General features: G+C 39.4%; 1 protein-coding gene across 2 annotated transcripts in view; it reads left to right on the top strand.

The window, feature by feature from the left end:
- The window catches only part of ENTREP1 (endosomal transmembrane epsin interactor 1), a 353,321-nt gene that overhangs the window by 132,315 nt on the left and 193,584 nt on the right, over positions 1 to 27,422 (top strand). The window contains exon 3 of one of the 2 annotated variants that reach the window (XM_053702521.1): positions 2,057 to 2,167. The exons of the other annotated variant lie outside the window; for it this stretch is intronic. Within the exon in view, the coding sequence (XP_053558496.1) occupies positions 2,057 to 2,167 (111 nt within the window). The remainder of the gene's footprint in view (positions 1 to 2,056; positions 2,168 to 27,422) is intronic. 2 annotated transcript variants of the gene reach the window in all.

The raw sequence follows: 27,422 nt of genomic DNA, 5'->3' as shown, positions 1-27,422 counted from the left end.
CAATATATTGTACAAATAAATACTGATATTGATAAAAATAGGATATTATTAAGAACCCACCCAAAATGTGATGTGAACAAATAAGTGTAAGCAAAACAAGGAACTAATGAGGATCAGTTAAACAACCAATGCATGGGAGTATGACTCCCTATATTAAGATGATTTACCGGTATAGGCTTATGTAACGTGTACACGTGATACTAAAAAACTGGCCAAAATGAAAAATCTAAAAATCTATTAATCAATTAAAAAACAAAATACGCGGAAAATGTGAAAAAATTTGAAAATTAATTATAAAATTTAAAAAATATAATTTATATATATATATATATATATATATATATATACACACACAAAAAGTAAAGAAAGAATCTAAGTGACCAAAGAGATATAATATAAAAGTTATACATGATGTCTTGAGAAAGGCCCTACATGAGGGCTGAAACGCGTCGACGAGTATCCCCACTAGGATTTGTGAGGTTTTCTATTTCTCCAGGATCTTTTGCTTTGGACCTTGTTGTTTACTAGTGTTAATCCCAGCCAGGGTATCAGGATACCATTTGGATACACACCATTTGGACATAGGATCACCTTTGTTTCTGGACATTTGTATAACATATATTATTTGTCTTTGGTCACTTGGATTAATTTGGACACTCACAGGACATTTTTTCTTGGACATTTGGATTATTATATATATATATATATATATATATATATATATATATATATATATATAAATATAATTTATTTTTTTACATTTTTTATATTTTTTACATTTTTAACTATTTTCACTATTTTTACATTTTTTCACATTTTCCACGTATTATCACGTGTACACGTTACATAAGCCTATACCGGTAAATCATCTTAATATAGGGAGTCATACTACCATGCATTGGTTGTTTAACTGATCCTCATCAGTTCCTGTTTTTGCTTACACTTATTTGTTCATATTTTGGGTGTGTTCTTAATTATATCCTTCCTAATTATACCCTATCTTATTTGTATCAATATCTGTATTTATTTATTTGTACAATATATTGACTTTTATCCTACTGAACTTTTAGGTCATTTTACTCGCGTGATCACCTGTAGGATCACCCTTCTCATTTTTTATAAATATAGTTTTTAATAAATTTAACCTTTAAAGATATTGGAATATATTGTCTTTAAGTGGTCGGATCACTATACGTATCTAACATATTGTTTATATATTAGAACACTTTTAGTGTAATTACCCACTAGTGGATATTTATGTCCTATATGATCCATTCCTACCTTAGATGATACTATCGTTAGATACCCTGTATCCCCTCGTGTTGGTTTAGTTTTTTTTACTAAATATTTATCCTGTTACGTATACAATAGCCTTTTTACGCTCCTATACTGTATCTATCTGTAGATTTATTAATGGTCGAGCAGACATTATTCGCTGTAGCGAATCATGTCTGCTCGACCTCGCTAAATGCTGACAGCATACACTGTCTGCATTTATCATTGCACAAGCATTTCTGGTGAAATGGTTGTGCAATGCCGCCCCCTGCTCACTTGCAGCCAATCGGCCACTAGCAGGGGGTGTCAATCATCCCGATCGTATTTCTTACGACTGCTGCTTCTTAACTTACGTTTCAGGTGGACCTGAAATGATGGGGCTCCAATGCAGCATTAGCTGCTCAATAAATCTACCTAAGGCTTTTTCTGGCAATGTCACATCCACCCTTTCATTGCTTTGTAAGCAGGTAACTGATAAGGTTTAATGCAAAGTCTTGGTCGTTATATGAGATAGAAATTTGCTCTTGGTGTCCCTATCACTTTTTCACATTTTGTAATTTCATGTCTTGGATGAAGTCTTAACTGTCAAATCCCTGAAGATGCAAATTTCTGTACTACAAGTGCTGCCCTGAGTAAGCAGGTTGTTCCCAGCCCCATAGCCTTAGCTTCTCCAACCTCCATCCTTATTTTACAGAACATATATTTAATTATGAGGACTAGGGATTAAAAATAAATAAAGAAGCTAATTTTTCTTTTTCTTTTTTTCTTTCTTTCTTTCAAGGTAAACTTATTTGTTATGTTATCGGTTGTCTGTGTCCTCCTAAATCTAGCTGGATTTATCTTAGGATGCCAGGGAGCTCAGTTTGTATCCAGTGTCCCCAGTTGTCACCTGGTAAGTGAGTCATTGTAACTAACCTGTGCGCTTTTTAGCTATGACAGCAGAAAGTAAATGCACCTTTAACACCATTTATTATACAGTATATGTGAAATGATTCCATTGATTTCTGAATACTAGGGGAGATTTTTATCAATGAAAACTGGAGCTTTCATAGATACATGTTGTCTTGGTTTAATGACCAAATGTAAACTACATTGGCCTCTGTCAGTTCCTTCACAGTCCTAGCATACCTGTGTATTTTATTCTAGCACAAGAACTAGTACCGTACATTGGAGAAGCTTTGGAACCCTAAGTGTTTAGAAAGTATTGGTGGAAGTATGTGACCTCAAGAAAGACCTCTTTAACAAATCAGATCAATAAGAATAAAAATAGAACTCCCAATATAGCAAAAATAAATCAGCGCTCTAAATAGGAGTTACTGTACTCATTAAATGCACAGCTTTTATAGGAAACATTGAAAGGCTTTATAAGATGATTATATGGAGATAATTATTAAGCAGTTTACCTATGTGCAATGCAATCAGTAATCTAAAGGAACAACTCTTTATATAACAGCTAGGAGGACAAACTATTCGTGCAGTACAGAGGTAAATACAATTTCAATGTTATGTATTTAATAAATACAGAGAGCATTAGCTTGTTGCAGTTACCAAGTTTGTATAGTTCTGAAGTTCCAGTCATTTCTCTGTGATCTTTAGCATAGTCCAAGCCAGCTACATTTTATTGTAAGAACCATAAATGAAGAAAAAGAACATATTTAATTCCTAATAGTCCCATAGAGAACATTAAAAAAAACAAAAACACAAGCATCCTGAGTAAGTAACTTTTATCTACGAATAAAAGAAAAAGCTATATCTGCGCTACAAGAGTATCATAATTGCAAAGCAACGGGTACGTGGATACCCGCACCTACATCAGCTCTCTAGGTTATGTGAAGTTGTAACTTGTCTCCATCTTTTAAGCAATAAAGCTTCATTTTTCACAAGATCCGGTGCTCTGCAATCCTGTTTATTGTTCCTGTATCATAATTGCTACTTATATTAGATACATTTTAATTCAAATTAATTTTATATATCATAAAAATATGCAGAAAACTGGCAGCTGCACACTTCAGTAGCTCCGTAGCAGTCTAACTAATTCAAGTTATTTGCCGGTATTATTTGTTGTACACAGACTTGAAAAGAGCATAGCAGCAACATAGAGCTAACTTGATCAAACTCAGCTACTTTGATCCGGAGCGCTGCTACAGTCTACCACTTAGATCTCCATATCACGAGGACCAACACCGGCCTCAACTGATCTTCCCTAGGGCACTCATAGCCCTAGCACCCAAACTAGAGCTGGGAGAAGTGGCGATTTCGTTTATTAGGAGGTGCTCACCTACTATAACTCTAGTGACCGACTCAAGCACTGACAACAGAGTCAGTAACGGGCCGCATCTGTGTGGCGCGAGCCGCCATTTTGCAAAGTGATCGCCCTGCATAGCCTGCGAACAGCAGCACCACGGTCAGACAAATTAAATGGTCTGCGACTACCTCAAAGCAGCGATCTCACAGAGCCACTTCAGGATAAGCACCAGCACTAAGATCAACTCAAAATGAAGGCAGCAGAAATCACACTTTTGAAGGAAATGGAGGTGATACTGGATAATCATTTTCTATAGCTCCATACAGTACTTGCAGAGGAATAGAACTCCTCAAGAGTTGTCAGTGATCCTCCACCTAATAAACCGGAGCCTCCAGCAGAGTCCCCAGTGACTCACCAACAACATACGGATCGAGAGCCCCCGGTATACAGATCTCCGAAACTGATATTTTTTAGTAGCTCTCAATAGCTTAAACAGCCGACTTGGGAAAGCCTCAGATTAGCACATTAGAGATCACAGATGGCGGGTGTGACATAGAGGGGGGTAGTTATCAAGCCGTCAACCTCAAATACGCTGCGTATTCCGCAGCGTATTTGTGGTGAGGCTGATACGCCTTAGTTATCAAAGGCTCGAGACCGGCAAAAGTAGAATTTTGTGACGTCAGCTTCGATCCGCCGGACTCAGTCCGACACAGATCGATTCTTACGTCACTCCAGATGTTCCGCACACAAGTGCGGCACATTCTCACTACTTTTGCTAGCTATCAAAAAACTAGCAGGTACGCTCGGCACTTTTACGGCCCAGCGTACCTGGTTTTCAAAGCGCCAGCCTGGAGGCGGCGGATCCCATAGGAATCAATGGGAGTCTGACCATAGCGAAAGTACAAGTTCGCTGCTGACAGACATCCCATTGATTTCTATGGGAGCTGTCTACACCTAACACCCTAACATGTACCCCGAGTCTAAACACCACTAATCTGACCCCCCCTACACCGCCGCAACTAAATAAAGTTATTACCCCCTAAACCGCCGCTCCCGGAGCCCACCGCAAGCTACTCTATACATATTAACCCCTAAACCGCCGCTCCCGGAGCCCACCGCAACTATAATAAATGTATTAACCCCTAACCCGCCGCTCCCTGAACCCGCCGCAACCTATATTAAATGTATTAACCCCTATCCTGCCCCCCCTACACCGTCGCCACCTATAATACATTTATTAACCCCTAATCTGCCCCCCCTACACCGTCGCCACCTATAATAAATTTATTAACCCCTATCCTGCCCCCCACTACGCCGCCGCCACTGTAATAAAATGATTAACCCCTAAACCTAACCCTAACCCTAACGCCCCCTAACTTAAATATTAATTAAATAAATCTAAATAAATTAACTCTTATTAACTAAATGAATCCTATTTAAAACTAAATACTTACCTTTAAAATAAACCCTAATATAGCTACAATATAAATAATAATTATATTCTAGCTATCTTAGGATTTATTTTTATTTTACAGGTACCTTTCAATTTATTTTAACCATGTACAATAGCTATTAAATAGTTATTAATTATTTAATAGCTTACCTAGCTAAAATAAAGAGAAATGTACCTGTGAAATAAATCCTAACCTAAGTTACAATTACACCTAACACTACACTATACTTTAATAAATTATTCCTATTTAAAAATAAATACTTACCTGTAAAATAAACCCTAAGATAGCTACAATGTAATTAATAATTATATTCTAGCTATCTTAGGATTTATATTTATTTTACAGGTAACTTTGTATTTATTTTAGCTAGTTAGAATAGTTATTAAATAGTTATTAACTATTTAATAACTACCTAGCTAAAAGAAATACAAAATTACCTGTAAAATAAATCCTAACTTAAGTTACAATTAAACCTAATACTACACTATCATTAAATTAACTAAATAAACTACCTACAAAGAACTACAATGAAATACAATTACATAAACTAACTAAAGTACAAAAAATAAAAAAAGCTAAGTTACAAAAAATAAAAAATTAAGTTACAAACATGTTAAAAATATTACAACAATTTTAAGCTACTTACACCTAATCTAAGCCCCCTAATAAAATAACAAGCCCCCCCAAAATAAAAAAAATCCCTACCCTATTCTAAATTACATAAATTTCAAAGCTCTTTTACCTTACCAGCCCTTAAAAGGGCCATTTGTGGGGGCATGCCCCAAAAAGTTCAGCTCTTTTGCCTGTAAAATAAAAATACAACCCCCCCCCCCAACATTAAAACCCACCACCCACATACCCCTAATCTAACCCAAACCCCCCTTACAAAAACCTAACACTAATCCCCTGAAGATCATCCTACCTTGAGTCGTCTTCACTCAGCCGAGCCACCGATGGAACTGAAGAGGACATCCGGAGCGGAAGAAGTTAATCCTCCAAGCGGCGCTGAAGAAATCTTCCATCCGATGAAGTCATCATCCAGGCGGCGCTGAAGAAGTCTTCGATCCGGCCGATGTCATCTTCAAAGAGGCGCTGAAGAGGTCTTCTATCCGGGCGAAGTCATCTTCCAAGCCGGGTCTTCAATCTTCCTTCCCGCCGACGCGGAACCACCTTCTTCACCGATGGACTACGACGAATGACGGCTCCTTTAAGGGACGTCATCCAAGATGGCGTCCCCTCAATTCCGATTGGCTGATAGGATTCTATCAGCCAATCGGAATTAAGGTAGGAAAATCTGATTGGCTGATGGAATCAGCCAATCAGATTCAAGTTCAATCCGATTGGCTGATCCAATCAGCCAATCAGATTGAGCTCGCATTCTATTGGCTGATCGGAACAGCCAATAGAATGCGAGCTCAATCTGATTGGCTGATTCCATCAGCCAATCAGATTTTCCTACCTTAATTCCGATTGGCTGATAGAATCCTATCAGCCAATCGGAATTGAGGGGACGCCATCTTGGATGACGTCCCTTAAAGGAGCCGTCATTCGTCGTAGTCCGTCGGTGAAGAAGGTGGTTCCGCGTCGGCGGAAGGAAGATTGAAGACCCGGCTTGGAAGATGACTTTGCCCGGATAGAAGACCTCTTCAGCGCCTCTTTGAAGATGACATCGGCCGGATCGAAGACTTCTTCAGCGCCGCCTGGATGATGACTTCATCGGATGGAAGATTTCTTCAGCGCCGCTTGGAGGATTAACTTCTTCCGCTCCGGATGTCCTCTTCAGTTCCATCGGTGGCTCGGCTGAGTGAAGACGACTCAAGGTAGGATGATCTTCAGGGGATTAGTGTTAGGTTTTTGTAAGGGGGGTTTGGGTTAGATTAGGGGTATGTGGGTGGTGGGTTTTAATGTTGGGGGGGGGTTGTATTTTTATTTTACAGGCAAAAGAGCTGAACTTTTTGGGGCATGCCCCCACAAATGGCCCTTTTAAGGGCTGGTAAGGTAAAAGAGCTTTGAAATTTATGTAATTTAGAATAGGGTAGGGATTTTTTTTATTTTGGGGGGGTTTGTTATTTTATTAGGGGGCTTAGATTAGGTGTAAGTAGCTTAAAATTGTTGTAATATTTTTAACATGTTTGTAACTTAATTTTTTTATTTTTTGTAACTTAGCTTTTTTTATTTTTTGTACTTTAGTTAGTTTATGTAATTGTATTTCATTGTAGTTCTTTGTAGGTAGTTTATTTAGTTAATTTAATGATAGTGTAGTATTAGGTTTAATTGTAACTTAAGTTAGGATTTATTTTACAGGTAATTTTGTATTTCTTTTAGCTAGGTAGTTATTAAATAGTTAATAACTATTTAATAACTATTCTAACTAGCTAAAATAAATACAAAGTTACCTGTAAAATAAATATAAATCCTAAGATAGCTATAATATAATTATTAATTACATTGTAGCTATCTTAGGGTTTATTTACAGGTAAGTATTTATTTTTAAATAGGAATAATTTATTAAAGTATAGTGTAGTGTTAGGTGTAATTGTAACTTAGGTTAGGATTTATTTCACAGGTACATTTCTCTTTATTTTAGCTAGGTAAGCTATTAAATAGTTAATAACTATTTAATAGTTATTGTACATGGTTAAAATAAATTGAAAGGTACCTGTAAAATAAAAATAAATCCTAAGATAGCTAGAATATAATTATTATTTATATTGTAGCTATATTAGGGTTTATTTTAAAGGTAAGTATTTAGTTTTAAATAGGATTCATTTAGTTAATAAGAGTTAATTTATTTAGATTTATTTAATTAATATTTAAGTTAGGGGGGCGTTATGGTTAGGGTTAGACTTAGGTTTAGGGGTTAATCATTTTATTACAGTGGCGGCGGCGTAGTGGGGGGCAGGATAGGGGTTAATAAATTTATTATAGGTTGCGGCGGGTTCATGGAGCGGCGGTTTAGGGGTTAAACTATTTATTTAGTTGCGGAGAGGTGCGGGATCAGCAGGATAGGGGTTAATAATTTTATAATAGAGGGCGACGGTATAGGGGGGCAGGATAGGGGTTACTAGGTATAATGTAGGTGGCAGCGGTGTCCGGGAGCGGCGGTTTAGGGGTTAATACATTTATAAGACTTGCGGCGGGGTCTAGGAGCGGCGGTTTAGGGGTTAGTAACTTTATTTAGTTGCGGGGGCCTCCGGGGGCGCCGGTATAGGGGGTAGAACAGTGTAGTTTAGTGTGAGTGCTTAGTGACAGGCTAGCAATAAAGCTGGGAAAAAGCCGAAGGGCAGCGAGATCGGATGAGTGATAACTGTCACAGTCCGCTGCTCATCGCCCCGCGGCTTTTTGACAGCTTTATTTGATAACTTAGGCGAACGTATTCAAGGTCCGCGGCGGCGAAGGTAGGCGAGCTTAGGCGGACGTATTGGGCCGGCGAAGCCAGAAAAGTAGACGGCTTGATAAGTAGCCCCCAGAGGGTCGACCAACAGAATTGAGAAGTGCAAGGGATTCATCAGACAGCAGAGAGCACAGGACAGTTAATCTGTGTTCTGGAATTGCAGCCTTCTGCCCTTCTGATCGTTGGGACTATGATAAAATGCTCATTGATGCTACAAATTACAGTCAGTATGTTTGATCCACAGAGGTCACTTCATCAAACACTTCAAAGACTCTTGCAGTTTTGTTTTCTGAGAATTAGAGTCAGCTAGAACTCTTAGAGTACCCAGGGTTCAACTGAGTTTAATGCTCATCAAAACATTATACTGATTTGTCTCCCTTTTAGCCACCATTTATGTAGTTGTTAATTATTTGTGTTATATAGTTGATCCTTATATCTGGCTAATTATGCTTTTGAGTTAAAAGTAATACTACATGTAATTCCTGTATACTCCGTGAGTTAAAAACTCTCTGATATATTGTAACTCACTAACCATAGTACAAATCCTAAACTGGGTATTATGTGTTCCACTAGCATTATGATATACACTTCTTACAACTACTAGAAGAGATATGGATATAGTATTTGGACACCAGGTTACAGTACTATGGTAACCTATCCTGTAATAACAAATTAACCATTAACTTATGTTTCACTAAACATTTTTTCTATGTTATTGTTATTATTAATTTTGTAAAGCAGCTGCTCCTTATATTTCTTTATTGAATTTCAATTGTATATACATCTACTTAGGATATGTTATATAAGTAAGACCTGATGGATATATTATGTTATGTTTCCAACTCTGAGGATATCTAGTGTATCCGACTGTCCACAGTTGTTTAAGTATCAGCCATAAGAAGGTAGTATACTCTCCTTTATATACATGTAAGGTTATTATACATTACATTTGCTGAATTAATATACAATAGGCATTAGCTCCCAGCATACATATACTCCTTCACTAAGTCTTACGGGGAGACTTCCAATCAGAAACTCCAACTGGATCCCTTCTATAACATAAATTCTTTTTACTTACAGAATGCAGAGGCCTGAATATGCGAGCAAATTATACTGTTAAAACCCATAATACATTCATTATCAGCGTTTTCCTCACATAATAGATTGTGATATGTATTTTTTACCTGTCATACTTTTGACCGCTTGGGCTATTATTTACTCCAGCAGCACATAGCCCTGAGTAAATTGTATTGCCCCTGGCTTTCCTTTATACTGAAATAGTTCCTATGTTATGTGTTATATGTTCATCCATTAAGGATATCCACTCAAGGTATTACATTAGAATGTAAGTCGTGTTTGCTTTTCATGCCATGGTTAGTGAACATTTGCTTTTTCCTATCTTGATCTATCCATATAAGTAAGAGATTGGCATTACTCGCTGACTAAGAACACACTAAACACAGATACATTGAATATCCCTCATCAAGCACTGTGTTCAGGTTCAACTTCGGTTTCTCTACTTATACTCATTTCTCCCCCTCACGCACTAAATATCATATAATGATATTTTGCTTATTGCCAATATACTACCTTCTCTTTATGTATATTTGAATTTAGTTGGAGATTACAATGAGGTCTCATCTTTATTTGCCTAGTTAGACAGAGGTATTACTTTTTCCTGTCCATACATAAGTGATATAACTCCTCTGTCTCCCTTAGCCGGCGGGGGAGATGGGGGATCGTTTGTGACCGCATGGAGGTTACCTTGTTATTTATCTTTATGCATCCCTTGTCACTTTACCTTGTTTATGTTCTCTACTTCAGTATAATTAGATGGATACTCATTACTAGGCTATTATTCATTTGGATGAAACTTCGACCATAGACACTATTAATTCACACCCTCACTTTTATAAAATGGATATCAGGGCTGTGCTCCCTAATACTTTGAATAGATCACATATAGGTATTATATAGCCCTGGGCTGGTTAATCAATTTAGCTCACTATACCCTATTCCTGAAGTCATGTATATGCAGCTCTTCCTAGATTAGTTTGCAAATTAATCTGTCTAAGCTATCTCCTATTTCCTATAAGGACGTGGGTTTGGTGAGTCCTATATCACTATCGTGTTTCTTTGTTATATATATATATGTTTCACTTTCTCCTCTTGAGGTCAAAACTAGCTGTATCTGCTATATTCAACATATGGTTAGAGACTAGTGGAGAGATGCTGTTTTAGCCATGCTCAAGCAAAGATATACATGACTTGCAGCTATAAAAACATATATCTTATGATTTAAGTTCCTTCATTTGTGTACTAATACCTTTGGTTTAATAGTAGGTTGCCTATTTTAGTGTTTGTCAAAAAAACATCACCAGCACTCAATTGTGTTTAAGGGGTAGGTCTCTTAGAGGTAAGAGGCTTCTCCCATTACTATTTCCACTGTATAATAATACCACTGCCACCTCATTACTTATATAACTTATATTACACTTTTATATTTAGCCCACCCCTCACCCTCTGAACCACTACAGCTTCAGAGATACTTTATCACCTTAAGATGGACTATTATCTTGTTTGCTGCTTTTCGATCGCAACACTCTCCTCTCCCCCCCCCCCCTATACTTATAGCGGTGTTTACCCGCTGAACATTCCTGTAACCATTTCCGCTTCTTCCTGATATATCTTAATGTAAATATATAATTTCTGTGGTTATCATTTTCAGAGCAATATTGTTTCCTATACCAGTTGGTTCAAGTGTAACCATCAAACTAACCACTGTTAAATGCTATCATCTATATGGTATAAAATGAGATTGTTAAATTAATGATAACTATGTAATGTACAACCAACACCTGTTGATATGAGACTTAAGAGACAACTTTAATTGTTCATGTATATTACTTGTTATGTTATTTCTATGATGTTTATGTAACATTAATCTCAATAAAAGATTATTTAAAAAAAAAAAATATATGCAGAAAACTAAAATGTATAAAATAAATGGATTTAATAAAGTAATATATCACACTGACAAACAATGTCATATGATATCATAAACGTTTCTTGTGAGATTCAATAATCGAAATCCACGATATATCCTCCAAGTGGGTGTGCTCCCAAATTTCAGTACAGATTGCTTTGATAGGGATCCTTATGGGGCACTTATGTATGTGTTTTAAATCGAGATGGGTGCAGCTGAAATGTATAGAAGGATCTCCTCAAATCTCTCAAGGGAAAAAAATGTCAATACATAAAGAAAACAACAGAGCATGCCATTCTTAGTGTATTATTTATTGACAACAAAAGTGCGCAAATGTAAAATGCACTTACTGACAGTTCGTTCATAAAAGCAAGTAGTATACAAAAACCGCTCACTCCTTCTGGCTATCCTTGAACCCAGCGCTTTCTGCTTTTCCCTGTAGTCAGAGTCCTCACTGATTCAAACAGGTGACCCGATATTGGCGTCTTTGTATCACCCTAACTACGGTGGCCGTGGAGGGATAAGAGACCTCAATGCATTTTGCCCATGCAACGCTTCTCTTGAGAAAGCCCAGTCGTTGCCTGGGCGAAATGCGTTGAAGGGATGACCACCCTCAACTATTTATCAGATCCTGCCCCTGTAGGAGCTTTTAACATAATGTTTAACTTGCAGTTATGCAAAATAATGTATGCTTGGCAGCAGCTTCTGTGCTTGATGTTCCTGGAATGTGCACATTGGCTCTCTTTCCCTTGCCAGCCTTGGCCTTTCTCCTGCCACTGAGCATACAATTTAGTCGTAAATCCAGTGAATAAATCTGGGTTGCCCTGCAGAGGAAGAAATTTAGTCTGCAAGTGTGACACACCAAACCATTTGAAAACAACAACCAAATCCCAAGTAGGTTTAACCGCTCTTGATATAGCCATATCTATTCATCATCACAATGAGGTCAGTATATAACAAATAGGGAGGGTCCCCACAGATATAAATAACCCTGATGCATAAACTTATAGACAATGAAAATATAACTCATAGTTGTACCGTGTACCCATATTATGCCTCTATCATATGAAGTGAAACCACTTGTTTTACCGTACCCTTGATGTCCTTCAGCCGGCACTTCTGGTATCTGTAAATTGTAGATAGGATGGTCTTGAGCAAACTATAGAGAGCATTATGAGAACCAAGTCTGGCGAAATCCCCAAAATCAATAACAAAAAACAATTTTCCCTACCGGCTCCTATCCGTAGTAAAAAATTAAGATAAGAAGGCTCTTGTGTACACATCGAGAGATAAGCTAATGAGGTTTTCTATCCTTAGAAGCTTAGCCCATTTGATTAGGTTATGGTTTATTTTGGCAGAGATAACAATTTCATTTACAAAATTATACCCAAAGGAGCAATTTCCCATATATTTTAAACTCTGTCAACTCTTGAATCACCTTCCTATCTTTGATGGCTGTAATGGGCACATTGAATGTTTGCAACAGTTCTGACAGAATGGGTAATTTCACAGTCTCTCAGATTTGCTATTAGATGGTGTTATTTTCCTCTTGTGAATTATAAAGCTGCTGGTAGTATTGGCTAAACAATGTTTATATAGCAGGCTCATCAGTTATGGTCCTATTAGCCATTATTATTATGGCAGAGATTATGCTTCTTTTTAACTATGTTATAATGGCTAAAAATCTACTCACTCTATTGCCAAATCTGTAATATTGTGCTCTGAGTTTAAGAGAGTGAACCGTCTGCTGGAGCAATAGATTGTCCCTTATTTTTTTTTAACATAAATATATTTGTCTATTAGTCTCAGTAAGACATCTAAGATAAAAATCATGGACGTCTTTGTGGTTTACCTAAAAAAGAATTTGGATTATTAAGGTGCTGTATATTTAAGGCTTTGTATATATGCCACCCCCCTTTAAAGGGATATGAAAACCATATTTTTTCTTTTATGATTCAGATAGAGCATGCAGTTTTAAACAACTTTCTAATTTACTTGTATTAATTTTTCTTCATTCTCTTGGTATCTTTTGTTGAAAATCAGAGACGTATGCTTATGAGCCGGTGTTCTGTTAAGGGGCCAAACTTTTGAAAAGAGCGAACTATGTCACTTCCTGTGATGTTACATCAGCTGTTGTACACATTTTGGCCCTAATGTGCATGTGTGCCAACGTCATCACATACCTGGCCGCATACGTCACTGGGAAACTATTTAGACCTGTGAAATTCAGAAGCCTTTCTATAGCGCATGTGTGGGATTTTCTATCACAAATGGGGGGGTTTATAGAAAGCTGTTTATTCGTCTCCTTAGCAATGTTCGGAAGTCCGCCCCCCCACTACAACTACCCCCATTAAGCTGAGTCTCCGTGCGTGTATGAATGACAAACAGCCACTCCAGCTTAATGGGAGTAGTTGCAGTGGGGGGGCGGACTTCCGAATATCGCAGAGGAGACGAATAAACAGCTTTCCATAAACCCCCCATTTGTGATAGAAAATCCCACGCATGCGCTATAGAAAGGCTTCTGAATTTGACAGGTCTAAATAGTGACGTATGCGACCAGGTATGTGATGAAGCTGGCACGCATGCGCATTAGGGCCAAAATGTCTACAACAGTTGATGTAACATCACAGGAAGTGACATGGTTCACTCTTTTAAAAAGTTTGGCCCCTTAACGGAACACCGGCCCATTTCTAGAGAACTATATGGCAGCCGTTTTGCAAGAATGTTATCCATTTGCAAGAGCACTAAATGGCAGCACTATTTCCTTCCATGTAGCTCCAGATGCCTACCTAGGTATTTCTTCAACAGAATATCATGGCAACAAAGCAAATTTGGTAATAGAAGTAATTTTAAAACTTTTTACAAAATATTATGCTCTGGCTGTATTACAAAAGCAAATGTTGGGGTTTTATATCCCTTTAAGGTAATTGAGAAGGTTTACGTTTTGATATAAGTAGTAGAGAAGGTTGTCCGGTGGTTTTAATTTGCTCATTATTGATAAAGTGACTGGGGATGATCCAAAAGTGTGACTGCCTCAAATTTTTGTTTCAAGGGTTGATGGGCTAATAGTCACTAAGACTAAAAAATAATACACAAGAGTGATTGCTTAGATGGTGAGATAAATGTGTGTCAGGATTTTTCTCCCACCAGATATCTAAGTCTTAGCACCCTCTTAAATTAGTTTATGGTAATAATGTCCCACTTTAAGTGCATTGGCTGTAACCTTGCTTGCAGGTTTATATCAGTGTTGTGATATCTATATAGTAAGGAATGGGTGCCATATGAAAATCTCCTCCTATGATTACAGGGAGATCAAGGTAGCTCATTAGTTTCCTCTGCAATAATGGTCACAAGTTTGTTTTAACATTAAAGTGTCCATACACCTCACACAATATAAAAGACCAGCCATCAACCTACACTTGTAAAATGATGTACCTTCCTTCCCAATCTGAGTCTCATTTCATGAGGTAAAGTATTCTATTTTTTTCTAAAAAGAATGGCTGCTCCCATTACCCTATTATAGGTGGTGAATATTACTTCTCCTACCCACCCTTGCCTTATCTTTTGATGCTCTGCTATTGTAAGTTGTGTCTCTTCCAGCACCGCTATGTCTGTTCCTTTTTCTTCAGATATTTTAGATCCTTGGTCCTAGCCAAAGCTGGTAAGAAAAATTAACGTCCACAGTTGTATTGTTCATGCCTTGGGGTCCTGTAGGATATTCCTGTGAGTTAGTCAGATAGACATTCTATGCAGCCTTTCAGGAATACAGGGAATTGCTGTGTCTGGAAGTTTGTTAGTAGATTTTGTGCAAAAATAGCGCAGATCCAACAATTCTGATGGTGTTTCTCTGTGCTCTACAGCATTTTCTATATCATCAATTGTAGACAGCAGCAGAGCATCCTGCATTTTCAGATTGGTAACATTGGTTGTCCTTTCACATGAACTTCATCTTGATGGGTTTTTTTTCTTTTTCAAGATTCTTTTTATTAAGAGACATAAAAAAAAAACAGTTTTCGATCACTTCCCTCGTAAACATCCATCTTGCACATATGTGATTCACAGATCACTTGAATGAAAACAGTTTCGAGAGGGAGGTACAGATCACTTGCTTTATGTAAAATAACAGGACTCCTTTTATATGGGTAACCATTACTATAGCCATGTTCTGATTGAAACTGATAATGCATTAGCCATTTTGTTTTTGATAAGGATGCAACATATAACAAGATTGAGGCAGACTCTGCGGCTTTGGGACTTATGAGCAAAAGATAAAAACATTGGTGTAGATTTATCAAGCAGCGGATGCTGCAATCTACCCCGATGTTTCCGGCTCACCAGAAAACATAAGTGAAGAAGCAGCGATCATAAGACCGCTGCTCCTTAACTCGATCTGATCGGGATGATTGACACCCTCTGCTAGTGGCGGATTGACCGCGAATGTGCAGAGGGCGGCATTGCACAAGCATTTCACCAGAAATGCTTGTGCAATGTTAAATGCCGACAGCGTATGGTGTTGGCATTTAGCGATACCGGGCAGACAAGATTCGCTGCAGCGAATCATGTCCGCCCGACATTTGATAAATCGGCCCCACTGTCTCATTTTTATACTCAAAACAACTTAACATAATAACAATAAAGAACATAAACATTGGGAACATTTTCAGCAAGTCTCTAGACAAACTACCCACTGCTTACATAATAAATGTGTGGAGAGTCAATACAAAGAGGGTCCAATCTAAAAAGGTATTAGCTTCACAATAAAAAAAAAAGAAAAAGCTCAAAAGTAAGGTACTGATATGATTTTAGTTCTAGATCCCCAGACATAGTTTTCAGACGTGTCCACAAGCCTTGCTGTGCTGAAGTTGTCAACTGGGGGGTCGCCAAAACAAACACTCTGTCATGTAATCTGCAGTGCAGTCTTTAATGAACCCAGTAGAAGCCTCTACAAGATACTGTATTTATAGAAACTCCAGCAAAGTTTCTTCTATTGGATGTCAAATAAGGAGTCAAATTCTGTTGTGAGCATGTATTTAATGATGATTTGCTGCATCAAACACACTGGTGGGTAAATGTAGCAGGCTGAATTTAAAAAGTTCTACTATAAACCCTAGTGACTCTGTTGAAATAATGACTCCTCTGTGACCAAGAAATTTTAAATCTTGATCCTTGAGGTTTCCCTGGCACAGTTATTGCCAAGGGAGGTATTGATGGTGAGTATTATGGCCACAAATTATCTTAAAAGCAGGTAACTAATACAGAGCAAAACCACTCAGTTGTTATCTTAAAGCAACACCCACCGGAAGACTTCATCTTGATGTTTCTCCAACATTGGTGTGTCCGGTCCACGGTGTCATCCATTACTTGTGGGATATTCTCCTCCCCCACAGGGAAAGGCAAGGAGAGCACACAGCAAGAGCTGTCCATATAGTCCCTCCCAGGCTCCGCCCCCCCAGTCATTCTCCTTGCCGCTCTGAACAAGTAGCATCTCCTCGGGGATGGTGAGGAGTTTGTGGTGTTTAGTTGTAGTTTTTTATTCTTCTATCAAGAGTTTGTTATTTTAAAATAGTGCTGGTATGTACTATTTACTCTGAAACAGAAAGAGATGAAGATTTCTGTTTGTGAGAGGAATATGATTTTAGCAGCAGTTACTAAAATCGTTTGCTGTTTCCACACAGGACTGTTGAGATGAGATAACTTCAGTTGGGGGAAACAGTTAGCAGGCTCTTCTGCTCAAGGTATGACTAGCCATATTTCTAACAAGACTGTGTAATGCTGGAAGGCTGTCATTTTCCCCTCATGGGGATCGGTAAGCCATTTTCTTAGTCTCAAACAGAATAAAGGGCTTTTTATGGGCTATAAACTGGTAGACACTTTTAGGGGCTAAATCGATTGCTTTATTTAAGTATTATGTGCAGTTTGAAGTTGTATTTCACACTTTTATAACATTGGGGAACGTTTTTAGCACCAGGCACTTGTTAAGACACCTTCCCAGTCAGGAAGGGCCTTTCTCTGTAGTAGGCAGAGCCTCATTTTCGCGCCATTACTGTGCAGTTAATTTTGAGTTCAGTACATGCAGCTGCATGTGTGAGGGTCTGGAATCCACTAAAAACGTTCCTAGAAGGCTTCATTTGGTATCATATACCCCCCTGGGATTGGTGAAGTTGCAGCAAAGGCTGTGGCTGGGACTGTAAGGGGGCTAAAATTAAAAAACGGCTCCGGTTTCCGCATCTTAAGGGTTAACAGCTTGAAAATTGGGGTGCAATACTTTGAATGTATTAAGACACTGTGGTGAAAATTTGGTAAAGATTGGATAATTCCTTCATAGTTTTTCACATATTCAGTAATAAAGTGTGCCCTGTTTAACATTTAAAGAGACAGTAACGGTTTTGTTTTAAAACGGTTTTTGTGCTTTATTAACCAGTTTAAGCCTGTTTAACATGACTGTACCTTCAGATAGATCATGTTCTGTATGTATGGTAGCCAATGTGGTTCCCCCTTCAAATATAGTGTGATAATTGTGCCATTGCGTCCAAACAAAGTAAGGACAGAACTGTCACAAATTGTAAAGTTGCCCAGGATGATTCCTCAGATGAAGGAAGTAGACATAGTTCTACATCATCTCCTTCTGTGTCTATACCAGTTATGGGAGAAACCAGGCATACCTTTTGTCCCTCCTCCTATATTTAAGAAATTGTTCCCTATGGTCGACCCCAGGAAGGACACATGGCAAACAGTCCCTAAGGTCGAGGGGGAGTTTTCTACTCTAGCCAAGCGCACGACCATTCCTATTGAGGACAATTGTGCTTTCAAAGATCCTATGGATAAAAAATTGGAGGGTTTGCTTAAAAAATTGGAGGGTTTGCTTAAAAAGATTTTTGTACAGCAAGGTTACCTCCTTCAACCTATTTCGTGCATTATTCCTGTCACTACAGCGGCGTGGTTCTGGTTCGAGGAACTGGAAAAGTCGCTCAGTAGGGAGACTCCGTATGAGGAAGTCATGGACAGAATTTACGCACTTAAGTTAGCTAATTCCTTTATTTTAGACGCCGCTTTGCAGTTAGCGAGGTTAGCGGCAAAAAATTCAGGGTTTACAATTGTGGCACGCAGAGCGCTCTGGCTAAAGTCTTGGTCGGCGGATGTATCTTCCAAGACAAAATTGCTTAATACCCCTTTCAAAGGTAAGACCCCTTTTGGGCCAGAATTGAAAGAGATTATTTCAGTCATCACTGGGGGAAAGGGCCATGCCCTCCCACAAGATAAACCTTTCAAGGCTAAGAATAAGTCCAATTTTCGTTCCTTTCGCAATTTCAGGAACGGACCGGCTTCCAACTCGGCAGCCTCTAGACAAGAGGGTAACGCTTCCCAGACTAAACCAGCTTGGAAATTAATGCAAGGCTGGAACAAGGGTAAACAGGCCAAGAAACCTGCTGCTGCTACCAAGACAGCATGAAGAGGTAGCCCCCGATCCGGAACCGGATCTAGTAGGGGGCAGACTCTCTCTCTTTGCTCAGGCTTGGGCAAGAGATGTTCAGGATCCCTGGGCACTAGAAATAGTCTCTCAGGGTTATCTTCTAGAATTCAAGGAACTACCCCCAAGGGGAAGGTTCCACATGTCTCACTTATCTTCAAACCAAGTAAAGAGACAGGCATTCTTGCATTGTGTAGAAGACCTGTTAAAGATGGGAGTGATACTCCCAGTTCCAACTGTGGAACAAGGTCAGGGGTTTTACTCAAATCTGTTTGTAGTTCCCAAAAAAAGAGGGAACTTTCAGACCAATTCTGGATTTAAAAATTCTAAACAAATTTCTCAGAGTGCCATCGTTCAAAATGGAACCTACAATCCAGGAGGGTCAATTTATGACTACCGTGGATCTAAAGGATGCGTATCTGCATATTCCTATCCACAAAGATCATCATCAGTTCCTAAGGTTCGCCTTTCTGGACAAACATTACCTATTGTGGCTCTCCCATTCGGACTAGCCACTGCTCCAAGGATTTTCACAAAGGTGCTTGGGTCCCTTCTAGCGGTTCTAAGACCCAGGGGCATTGCAGTGGCACCTTACTTGGACGACATCCTAATTCAAGCGTCGTCTCTTTCAAAGACAAAGGCTCACACAGACATTGTTCTAGCCTTTCTCAGATCTCACGGGTGGTAGGTGAACATAGAAAAAAGTTCCCCGTCTCCGTCAACAAGAGTTCCTTTCTTGGGAACAATAATAGATTCTTTAGAAATGAAGATTTTCCTGACAGATGTCAGAGAGTCAAAGCTTCTAAACGCTTGTCAAGTTCTTCACTCCGTTCTACGGCCTTCCATAGCTCAGTGCATGGAAGTAGTAGGGTTGATGGTTGCAGCAATGGACATAGTTCCTTTTGCGCGAATTCATCTAAGACCATTACAACTGTGCATGCTCAAACAGTGGAATGGGGACTATACAGACTTGTCTCCAGTGATTCAAGTAGATCAGAAGACCAGAGACTCACTCCGTTGGTGGCTGACTCAGGATCACCTGTCCCAGGGAATGAGCTTCCGCAGACCAGAGTGGGTCATTGTCACGACCGACGCCAGTCTATTAGGCTGGGGTGCGGTCTGGGATTCCCTGAAAGCTCAGGGTCTATGGTCTCGGGAAGAGTCTCTTCTCCCGATAAACATCCTGGAACTGAGAGCGATATTCAATGCTCTCCGGGCTTGGCCTCAACTAGCAAAGGCCAGATTCATAAGATTCCAATCAGACAACATGACGACTGTTGCTTACTTCAACCATCAGGGGGGAACAAGGAGTTCCCTGGCGATGAGAGAGGTGACCAAGATCATCAAATGGGCGGAGGATCACTCCTACCACCTGTCTGCGATCCACATCCCAGGAGTGGAAAACTGGGAGGCGGATTATCTGAGTCGTCAGACCTTTCATCCGGGGGAGTGGGAACTCCACCCAGAGGTGTTTGCCCAGTTGAACCAATTATGGGGCATTCCAGACATGGATCTGATGGCGTCTCGTCAGAACTTCAAGGTTCCTTGCTACGGGTCCAGATCCAGGGATCCCAAGGTGACTCTAGTGGATGCATTAGTGGCGCCTTGGACTTTCAACCTAGCTTATGCGTTTCCACCGTTCCTTCTCATTCCCAGGCTGGTAGCCAGGATCAAACAGGAGAAGGCCTCAGTGATTTTGATAGCTCCTGCGTGGCCACGCAGGACTTGGTATGCAGACCTGGTGAATATGTCATCGGCTTCACCATGGAAGCTACCTTTGAGACAGGATCTTCTAGTACAAGGTCCATTCGAACATCCAAATCTAGTTTCTCTCCAGCTGACTGCTTGGAAATTGAATGCTTGATTTTGTCTAAGCGTGGGTTTTCGGATTCTGTGATAGATACTCTGGTACAAGCCAGAAAACCTGTGACTAGAAAGATTACCATAAAATATGGAAAAGATATATCTGTTGGTGTGAATCCAAGGGATTCTCATGGAGTAAGATTAAAATTCCTAGGATCCTTTCCTTTCTCCAAGAAGGTTTGGATAAGGGATTATCAGCGAGTTCTCTAAAAGGACACACTATAGTTTCTCCTTTTTTTCTCCTAACCGTCGGTCGAATGACTGGGGGGGCGGAGCCTGGGAGGGACTATATGGACAGCTCTTGCTGTGTGCTCTCCTTGCCTTTCCCTGTGGGGGAGGAGAATATCCCACAAGTAATGGATGACACCGTGGACCGGACACACCGTTGGAGAAAGTAATTTATCAGGTAAGCATAAATTCTGTTTTTATTAATTTATCTTTGTTTCTGTTTGGCTGACATTTTATCTATCTGCTTTTGAAAGCTGTAGTATTTCTGCATGCAGCATTATATGTATAGAGCAATTACCGGCTGAAAACAGTCTATGAGCTCCATTTATCAATTGTCGAGCAGACGTGATTCAATGTAGCTGACATTTCTGCAAGCGGACAGCATACGCTGTTTGCATTTAACAATGCACAAGCTTTTCACCAGAAATGCTTGTGCAATGCCGCCACCTGTTTACTGTTGGCCAATTGGCTTTTAGCAGGGGCTGTCAATCATCCCGATCGTATCGGATCAGGATGATTTCAATCCACCACCTTTAAGGTGGCAGACAGGTTAAAGAGCAGTGATTTTACGACCGCTGCTTCTTAATTTTTGTTTCAGGCGAGCCTCCGATGGGCCTCCGAAGAAGCAACCGCTGCTTTATAAATGGAGCCCTATGTCTCCAGAGGTTCTTACAGAGCTGCTATGATACATGCTATAGTTACTCAAAATGAAGAAAGACAGTTAATGAAGTAATGTTTTGCTAGTAGTAATGTCTGGGACATTAAAGGAACAGTAATTAAAGGGACAGTAAACACAATGAGGCCTATTTATCAAGCTGTCAACCGCAAATACGCTGGAATTCCGCAGCGTAATTGTGGGAAGCTTGATTTGCCTTATTTATCAAAGCCTACAGACCAACAAAAGTTGAAATCTGTGATGTAACATACGATTCGCCGGTCTCAGTCCGACACAGATCGATGCTTACGTCATTACAGATGTTCCGAATGCAAATTCGGCACTATCTGACAATTTTTGCTACTTATCAAACTCCTAACAGGTACGCTCGCCACTATTCCGGCCCAGCGTACCTGCTTTTCAATTCGCCGCCCTGGAGGCCGCGGATGCCATAGGAATCAATGGGAGTCTGAAAGCAGCGAAAGCTTATGTTCGCTGCTGCCCAATATCCCATTGATTCCTATGGGAGATTAAAAGTTATGTTTACACCTAACACCCTAAAATATACCCCGAGTCTAAACACCCCTAATCCGCCGCCCCGCCACCACCGCCACCTACATTATACTTATTAACCCCTAATCTTCCGCCCCTTACACTGCCGCCACCTACATTTTACTTATTAACCCCTAATCTGCCGCCCCGACATCGCCGCCACCTACATAAAGTTATTAACCCCTAATCTGCCACCCTGACATCGCCACCTACATTATACTTATTAACCCCTAATCTGCCACCCGACAGCTACATAAAGTTATTAACCCCTAATCTGCCGCCCCGACATCGCCACCACCTACATACCTACATAAATGTATTAACCCCTATCCCGACGCTCCCGGAGCCCACCGCAACTAACTAAATGTATTAACTCCTAAACCCCTGGCCTCCCACATCACTACCACTTACTAAACCTATTAACCCCTAAACCGCCAGCCCCCACCGCCATAAACTAAATTAACCTATTAACCCCTAAACCTAACATCCGCTAACTTTATATTAAATATTAACTCATCCCTATCTTATAATAAATTTAAACTTACCTTTAGATTTAAATTAAACTATATTAAACTATTAATTAATTTACCCTAACTATTATACTAAAATTACATTAAACTATATTAAACTATTAATTAATCTACCCTAACTATTAGACTAAAATTACATTAAACTACAAATTAAATTAAATATATTATATAGTTAAAAACCTAACCCTACTCAAATAATTTAAATCTACAATTAAACATGACAAAGTTACAAAAAACTAACAACTAAGTTACACAAAATACCAAACACTAAGTTACAAAAAAAATAAACACTAAGTTACACAAAATAAAAAAAAATGTATCAAATATTAAACTAATTACACCTAATCTACGAGCCCTATGAAAATAAAAAAGCACCCGCAAAATAAAAAAACCCTAGCCTACAATAAACTACTAATGGCCCTTAAAAGGGCCTTTTGCGGGGCATTGCCCCAAAGAAATCAGCTCTTTTACCTGTAAATAAAAAATACAAATATCCCCCCAACAGTAAAACCAACCACCCACACAACCAACCCCCCAAATAAAAACCTAATCTAAAAAATCTAAGCCCCCCATTGCCCTGAAAAGGGCATTTGTATGGGCATCTATGGGTCGCCATCTTGGATGACGTCATTTAAAGGAACCTTCATTCGGAAGAAGTCGTAAGAAGAGGATGCTCCGCACCGGATGTCTTGAAGATGGAGCCGCTCCGCGCCGGATGGATGAAGATAGAAGATGCCGTCTGGATGAAGACTTCTGCCCGCTTGGATGAAGATGTCGGCCAGCTTGGATGAAGACTTCTGCCGGCTTCGATGAGGACTTCTGCCGGTTTGTTGAGGATGGATGTCAGGTCTTCAAAAACTGTAAGTGGATCTTCGGGGGTTAGCGTTAGGCTTTTTTAAGGGTTTATTGGGTGGGTTTTAATTTTAGATTAGGGTTTGGGCTTTTGAAAAAGAGCTAAATGCCCTTTTAAGGGCAATGCCCATAAAAATGCCCTTTTCAGGGCAATGGGGAGCTTAGGTTTTTTAGATTAGAATTTTATTTGGGGGGTTGGTTGTGTGGGTGGTGGGTTTTACTGTTGGGGGGGGGGTATTTGTATTTTTTATTTACAGGTAAAAGAGCTGATTTCTTTGGAGCAATGCCCCGCAAAGGCCCTTTTAAGGGCCATTGGTAGTTTATTGTAGGCTAGGGTTTTTTTTTATTTGGGGAGGCTTTTTTATTTTCATTAAGTTATTTTGTGTAACTTAGTGTTTATTTTTTTTGTAACTTAGTGTTTGTTATTTTGTGTAACTTAGTTGTTATTTTTTTGTAACATTGTAATTTTTAATTGTAGATTTAAATTATTTGAGTAGGGTTAGGTGTTTAAATATGTAATATAGTTAATTTAATTTGTAGTTTAATGTGATTTTAGTATAACAGTTAGGGTAGGTTAATTATTAGTTTAATATAATTTAATGTGATTTTAGTATAACAGGGTAGGTTAATTATTAGTTTAATATAGTTTAATTTAAATCTAAAGGTAAGTTTTAATTTATTATAAGATAGGGATGAGTTAATATTTAATATAAAGTTAGCGGGTTGTTAGGTTTAGGGGTTAATGCAGAGCTTTCCAAACTTTTCATGTTGGTGACACACTTTTTAGACCTACATCATTTCGCGACACAGTAATTCAGTTGTACTAGCAAAAAGGAGGTTAATCTAACTTGTTTTTAGAGATACGGACACATACATAAATTATATAATAACAAAATGTATTTACAAGTAACAGTATGTATGTGCAAGGATTAAAAAAAAGTTTAATAACACCAATAGCTACTTATTATTTTAATGGGATGTATGAGGTTGATGGGATGAACACAATTTCTGAATATTTGGTGGAATATTAGATAAAGACACTCGCATTTCATCATCAAGCATTTTTAAGCTTCCACTTCCTATCCATATATCAAGAGCATCAGCAGCAATGCACTACTGGGAGCTAGCTGCAAAAAAAAACAACTGACTTCTGACTTCAGCTTAGTGTTTAATCTGCCGCCCTCAGAGCTCGGTGAGTCCGATTGACTACTGCCCGCGCTGTATACACACTGCTGTCCCACTCACTGACTACACATGCAGTCACGAGCCAATTAAGGAGACTACACGTGCAGTCAGGAGCCAATGGGAATAGTTTCAGTTCCCACTGAGCTGTGCCAATAGGTTAACATGATCTGTGTCCCCCTAGGTATCAATCATGTGTCAACCATGTGATATGCGTAGCAGGCAGGTGGAAAGTCAGAAACCAAAAAAAAATTAAAAAAAGAATTTGTGCTGAAGCAGGGACACACCTACACACTGCTGCCGACACACTAGTGTGTCCCGACACACAGTTTGGAAAGCACTGGGTTAATGGGTTAATTTAGTTTATGGCGATGTGGGGGGCTGGCGGTTTAGGGGTTAATAGGTTTAGTAAGTGGTAGTGATGTGGGAGGCCAGGGGTTTAGGGGTTAATACATTTAGTTAGTTGCAGTGGGCTCCGGGAGTGGCGGGATAGGGGTTAATAACATTATGTAGGTGGTGGCGGGGTCCGGGAGCGGCGGAATAGGGGTTAATAAGTTTATTAGAGTTGCAACGTTGTCAGGGAGCAGCGGGAAAGGGGTTAATAACTTTATTTAGTTGCGGCGGGGTCCGGGAGCAGCGGGATAGGGGTTAATACCTTTATTAAAGTTGCGGCGGGGTCAGGGAGCGGCGGGATAGGGGTTAATAACTTTATTTAGTTGCGGCGGGGTCCGGGAGCAGCGGGATAGGGGTTAATACCTTTATTAAAGTTGCGGCAGGATAGGGGTTAATAACTTTAGTTGCGGCGGGGTCCGGGAGCAGCGGGATAGGGGTTAAACAGTTTAGTATAGTGGCGGTGTTTAGTGAAAGTATATAAATAAAGCTGGGAAAAAGCCGAATAGCAGCGAGATCGATGACTGTTTAGTTAACAACAGTCCGCTGCTTATCAACCCGTACTTGGTGCGCGGCTTTTTGACAGCTTTCTTTATAAATATGGAGAGCGTATTCAGGTCCGCGGCCGCGATGTTAGGCGATGTCAGGCGAGCGTATTGGTGCCGTTGAATACAAGAAAGTTGACGGCTTGATAAGTAGGCCTCCTTGTAATTACAAGTCATTTCTGTTGTGCTGCCATAGAATAACATATCCGCTAAGTCTTAATGTTTTTAAAACAAATTAACATAGGCCTAGATTACGAGTTTTGCGTTAGAGGCTGTGCGGTGCTAACGAGCAGTTTTCCCCTCACCGCTCACTTACCTGCAGCGCTGGTATTACGAGTTTTCAGTAACCCGTCGTTAAAAGACAAGAAGTGTTGAGCAACATTTTGCTCATTACCGCACTCCAATACCAGCACTGCTTAAGTCAGCGGTGAGCTGGTCGTACATGCTCGTGCACGATTTCCCCATAGGAATCAACGGGGAGAGCCGGCTGAAAAAAAGTCTAACACCTGCAAAAAAGCAGCGTAAAACTCCTTAACGCAGCCCCATTGATTCCTATTCTACATCTAACACCCTAACATGAACCCTGAGTCTAAACACCCCTAATCTTACACTTATTAACTCCCCGACATCGCAGACACCTGCATTATATTATTAACCCCTAATCTGCCGCTCCGGACACTGCCACCACCTACATTATACTTATGAACCCCTAATCTGCTGCCCCCAACATTGCCAACACCTACATTATATTTATTAACCCCTAATCTGCCGTCCCCAATGTCGCCGCAACCTACCTACATTTATTAACCCCTAATCTGCCGCCCCCAACGTCGCCGCCACTATATTAAAGTTATTAACCCCTTAACCTAAGTCTAACCCTAACACCCCCTAACTTAAATATAATTACAATAAATCTAAATAAATATTCCTATCATTAAATACATTATTCCTATTTAAAACTAAATACTTACCTGTAAAATAAACCCTAAGCTAGCTACAATATAACTAATAGTTACATTGTAGCTATCTTAGGGTTTATTTTTATTTTACAGGCAAGATTGTATTTATTTTAACTAGGTAGAATAGTTATTAAATAATTATTAACTATTTAATAACTACCTAGCTAAAATAAATACAAAAGTACCTGTAAAATAAAACACTAACACCTAACACTACACTATAATTAAATAAATTAACTAAATTAAATACAATTACCTAAATTAAATTAAATTAGCTAAAGTACAAAACCCCCCCACTAAATTACAGAAAATAATAAACAAATTACAGATATTAAACTAATTACACCTAATCTAATAGCACTATTAAAATAAAAAAGCCCCACCCCAAAATAAAAAAAAACCCATAGCCTAAACTACCAATAGCCCTTAAAAGGGCCTATTGCAGGGTATTGCCCCAAAGTAATCAGCTCTTTTACCTGTAAAAAAAAAATACAAACAACCCCCCAACAGTAAAACCCACCACCCACACAACCAACCCCCCAAATAAAATACTATCTAAAAAAACCTAAGCTCCCCATTGCCCTGAAAAGGGCATTTGGATGGGCATTGTCTATTGCAGCCCAAAGTCCATAACCTAAAAATAAAACCCACCCAATACACCCTTATAAAAACCTAACACTAACCCCCTGAAGATCGACTTACTGGAAGAAGTCTTCATCCAAGCCGGGCTGAAGTCCTCAACGAAGCCGGGAGAAGTCTTCATCCAAGCCAGGTGAAGTGGTCCTCCAGACGGGCAGAAGTCTTCATCCAGGCGGCATCTTCTTTCTTCATCCATCCGGCGCGG

Source organism: Bombina bombina, chromosome 2, assembly GCF_027579735.1.
Source record: "Bombina bombina isolate aBomBom1 chromosome 2, aBomBom1.pri, whole genome shotgun sequence".
In the NCBI taxonomy this organism is placed as follows: Eukaryota; Metazoa; Chordata; class Amphibia; order Anura; family Bombinatoridae; genus Bombina; species Bombina bombina.
This window is presented reverse-complemented; position numbering and strand designations above follow the sequence as displayed.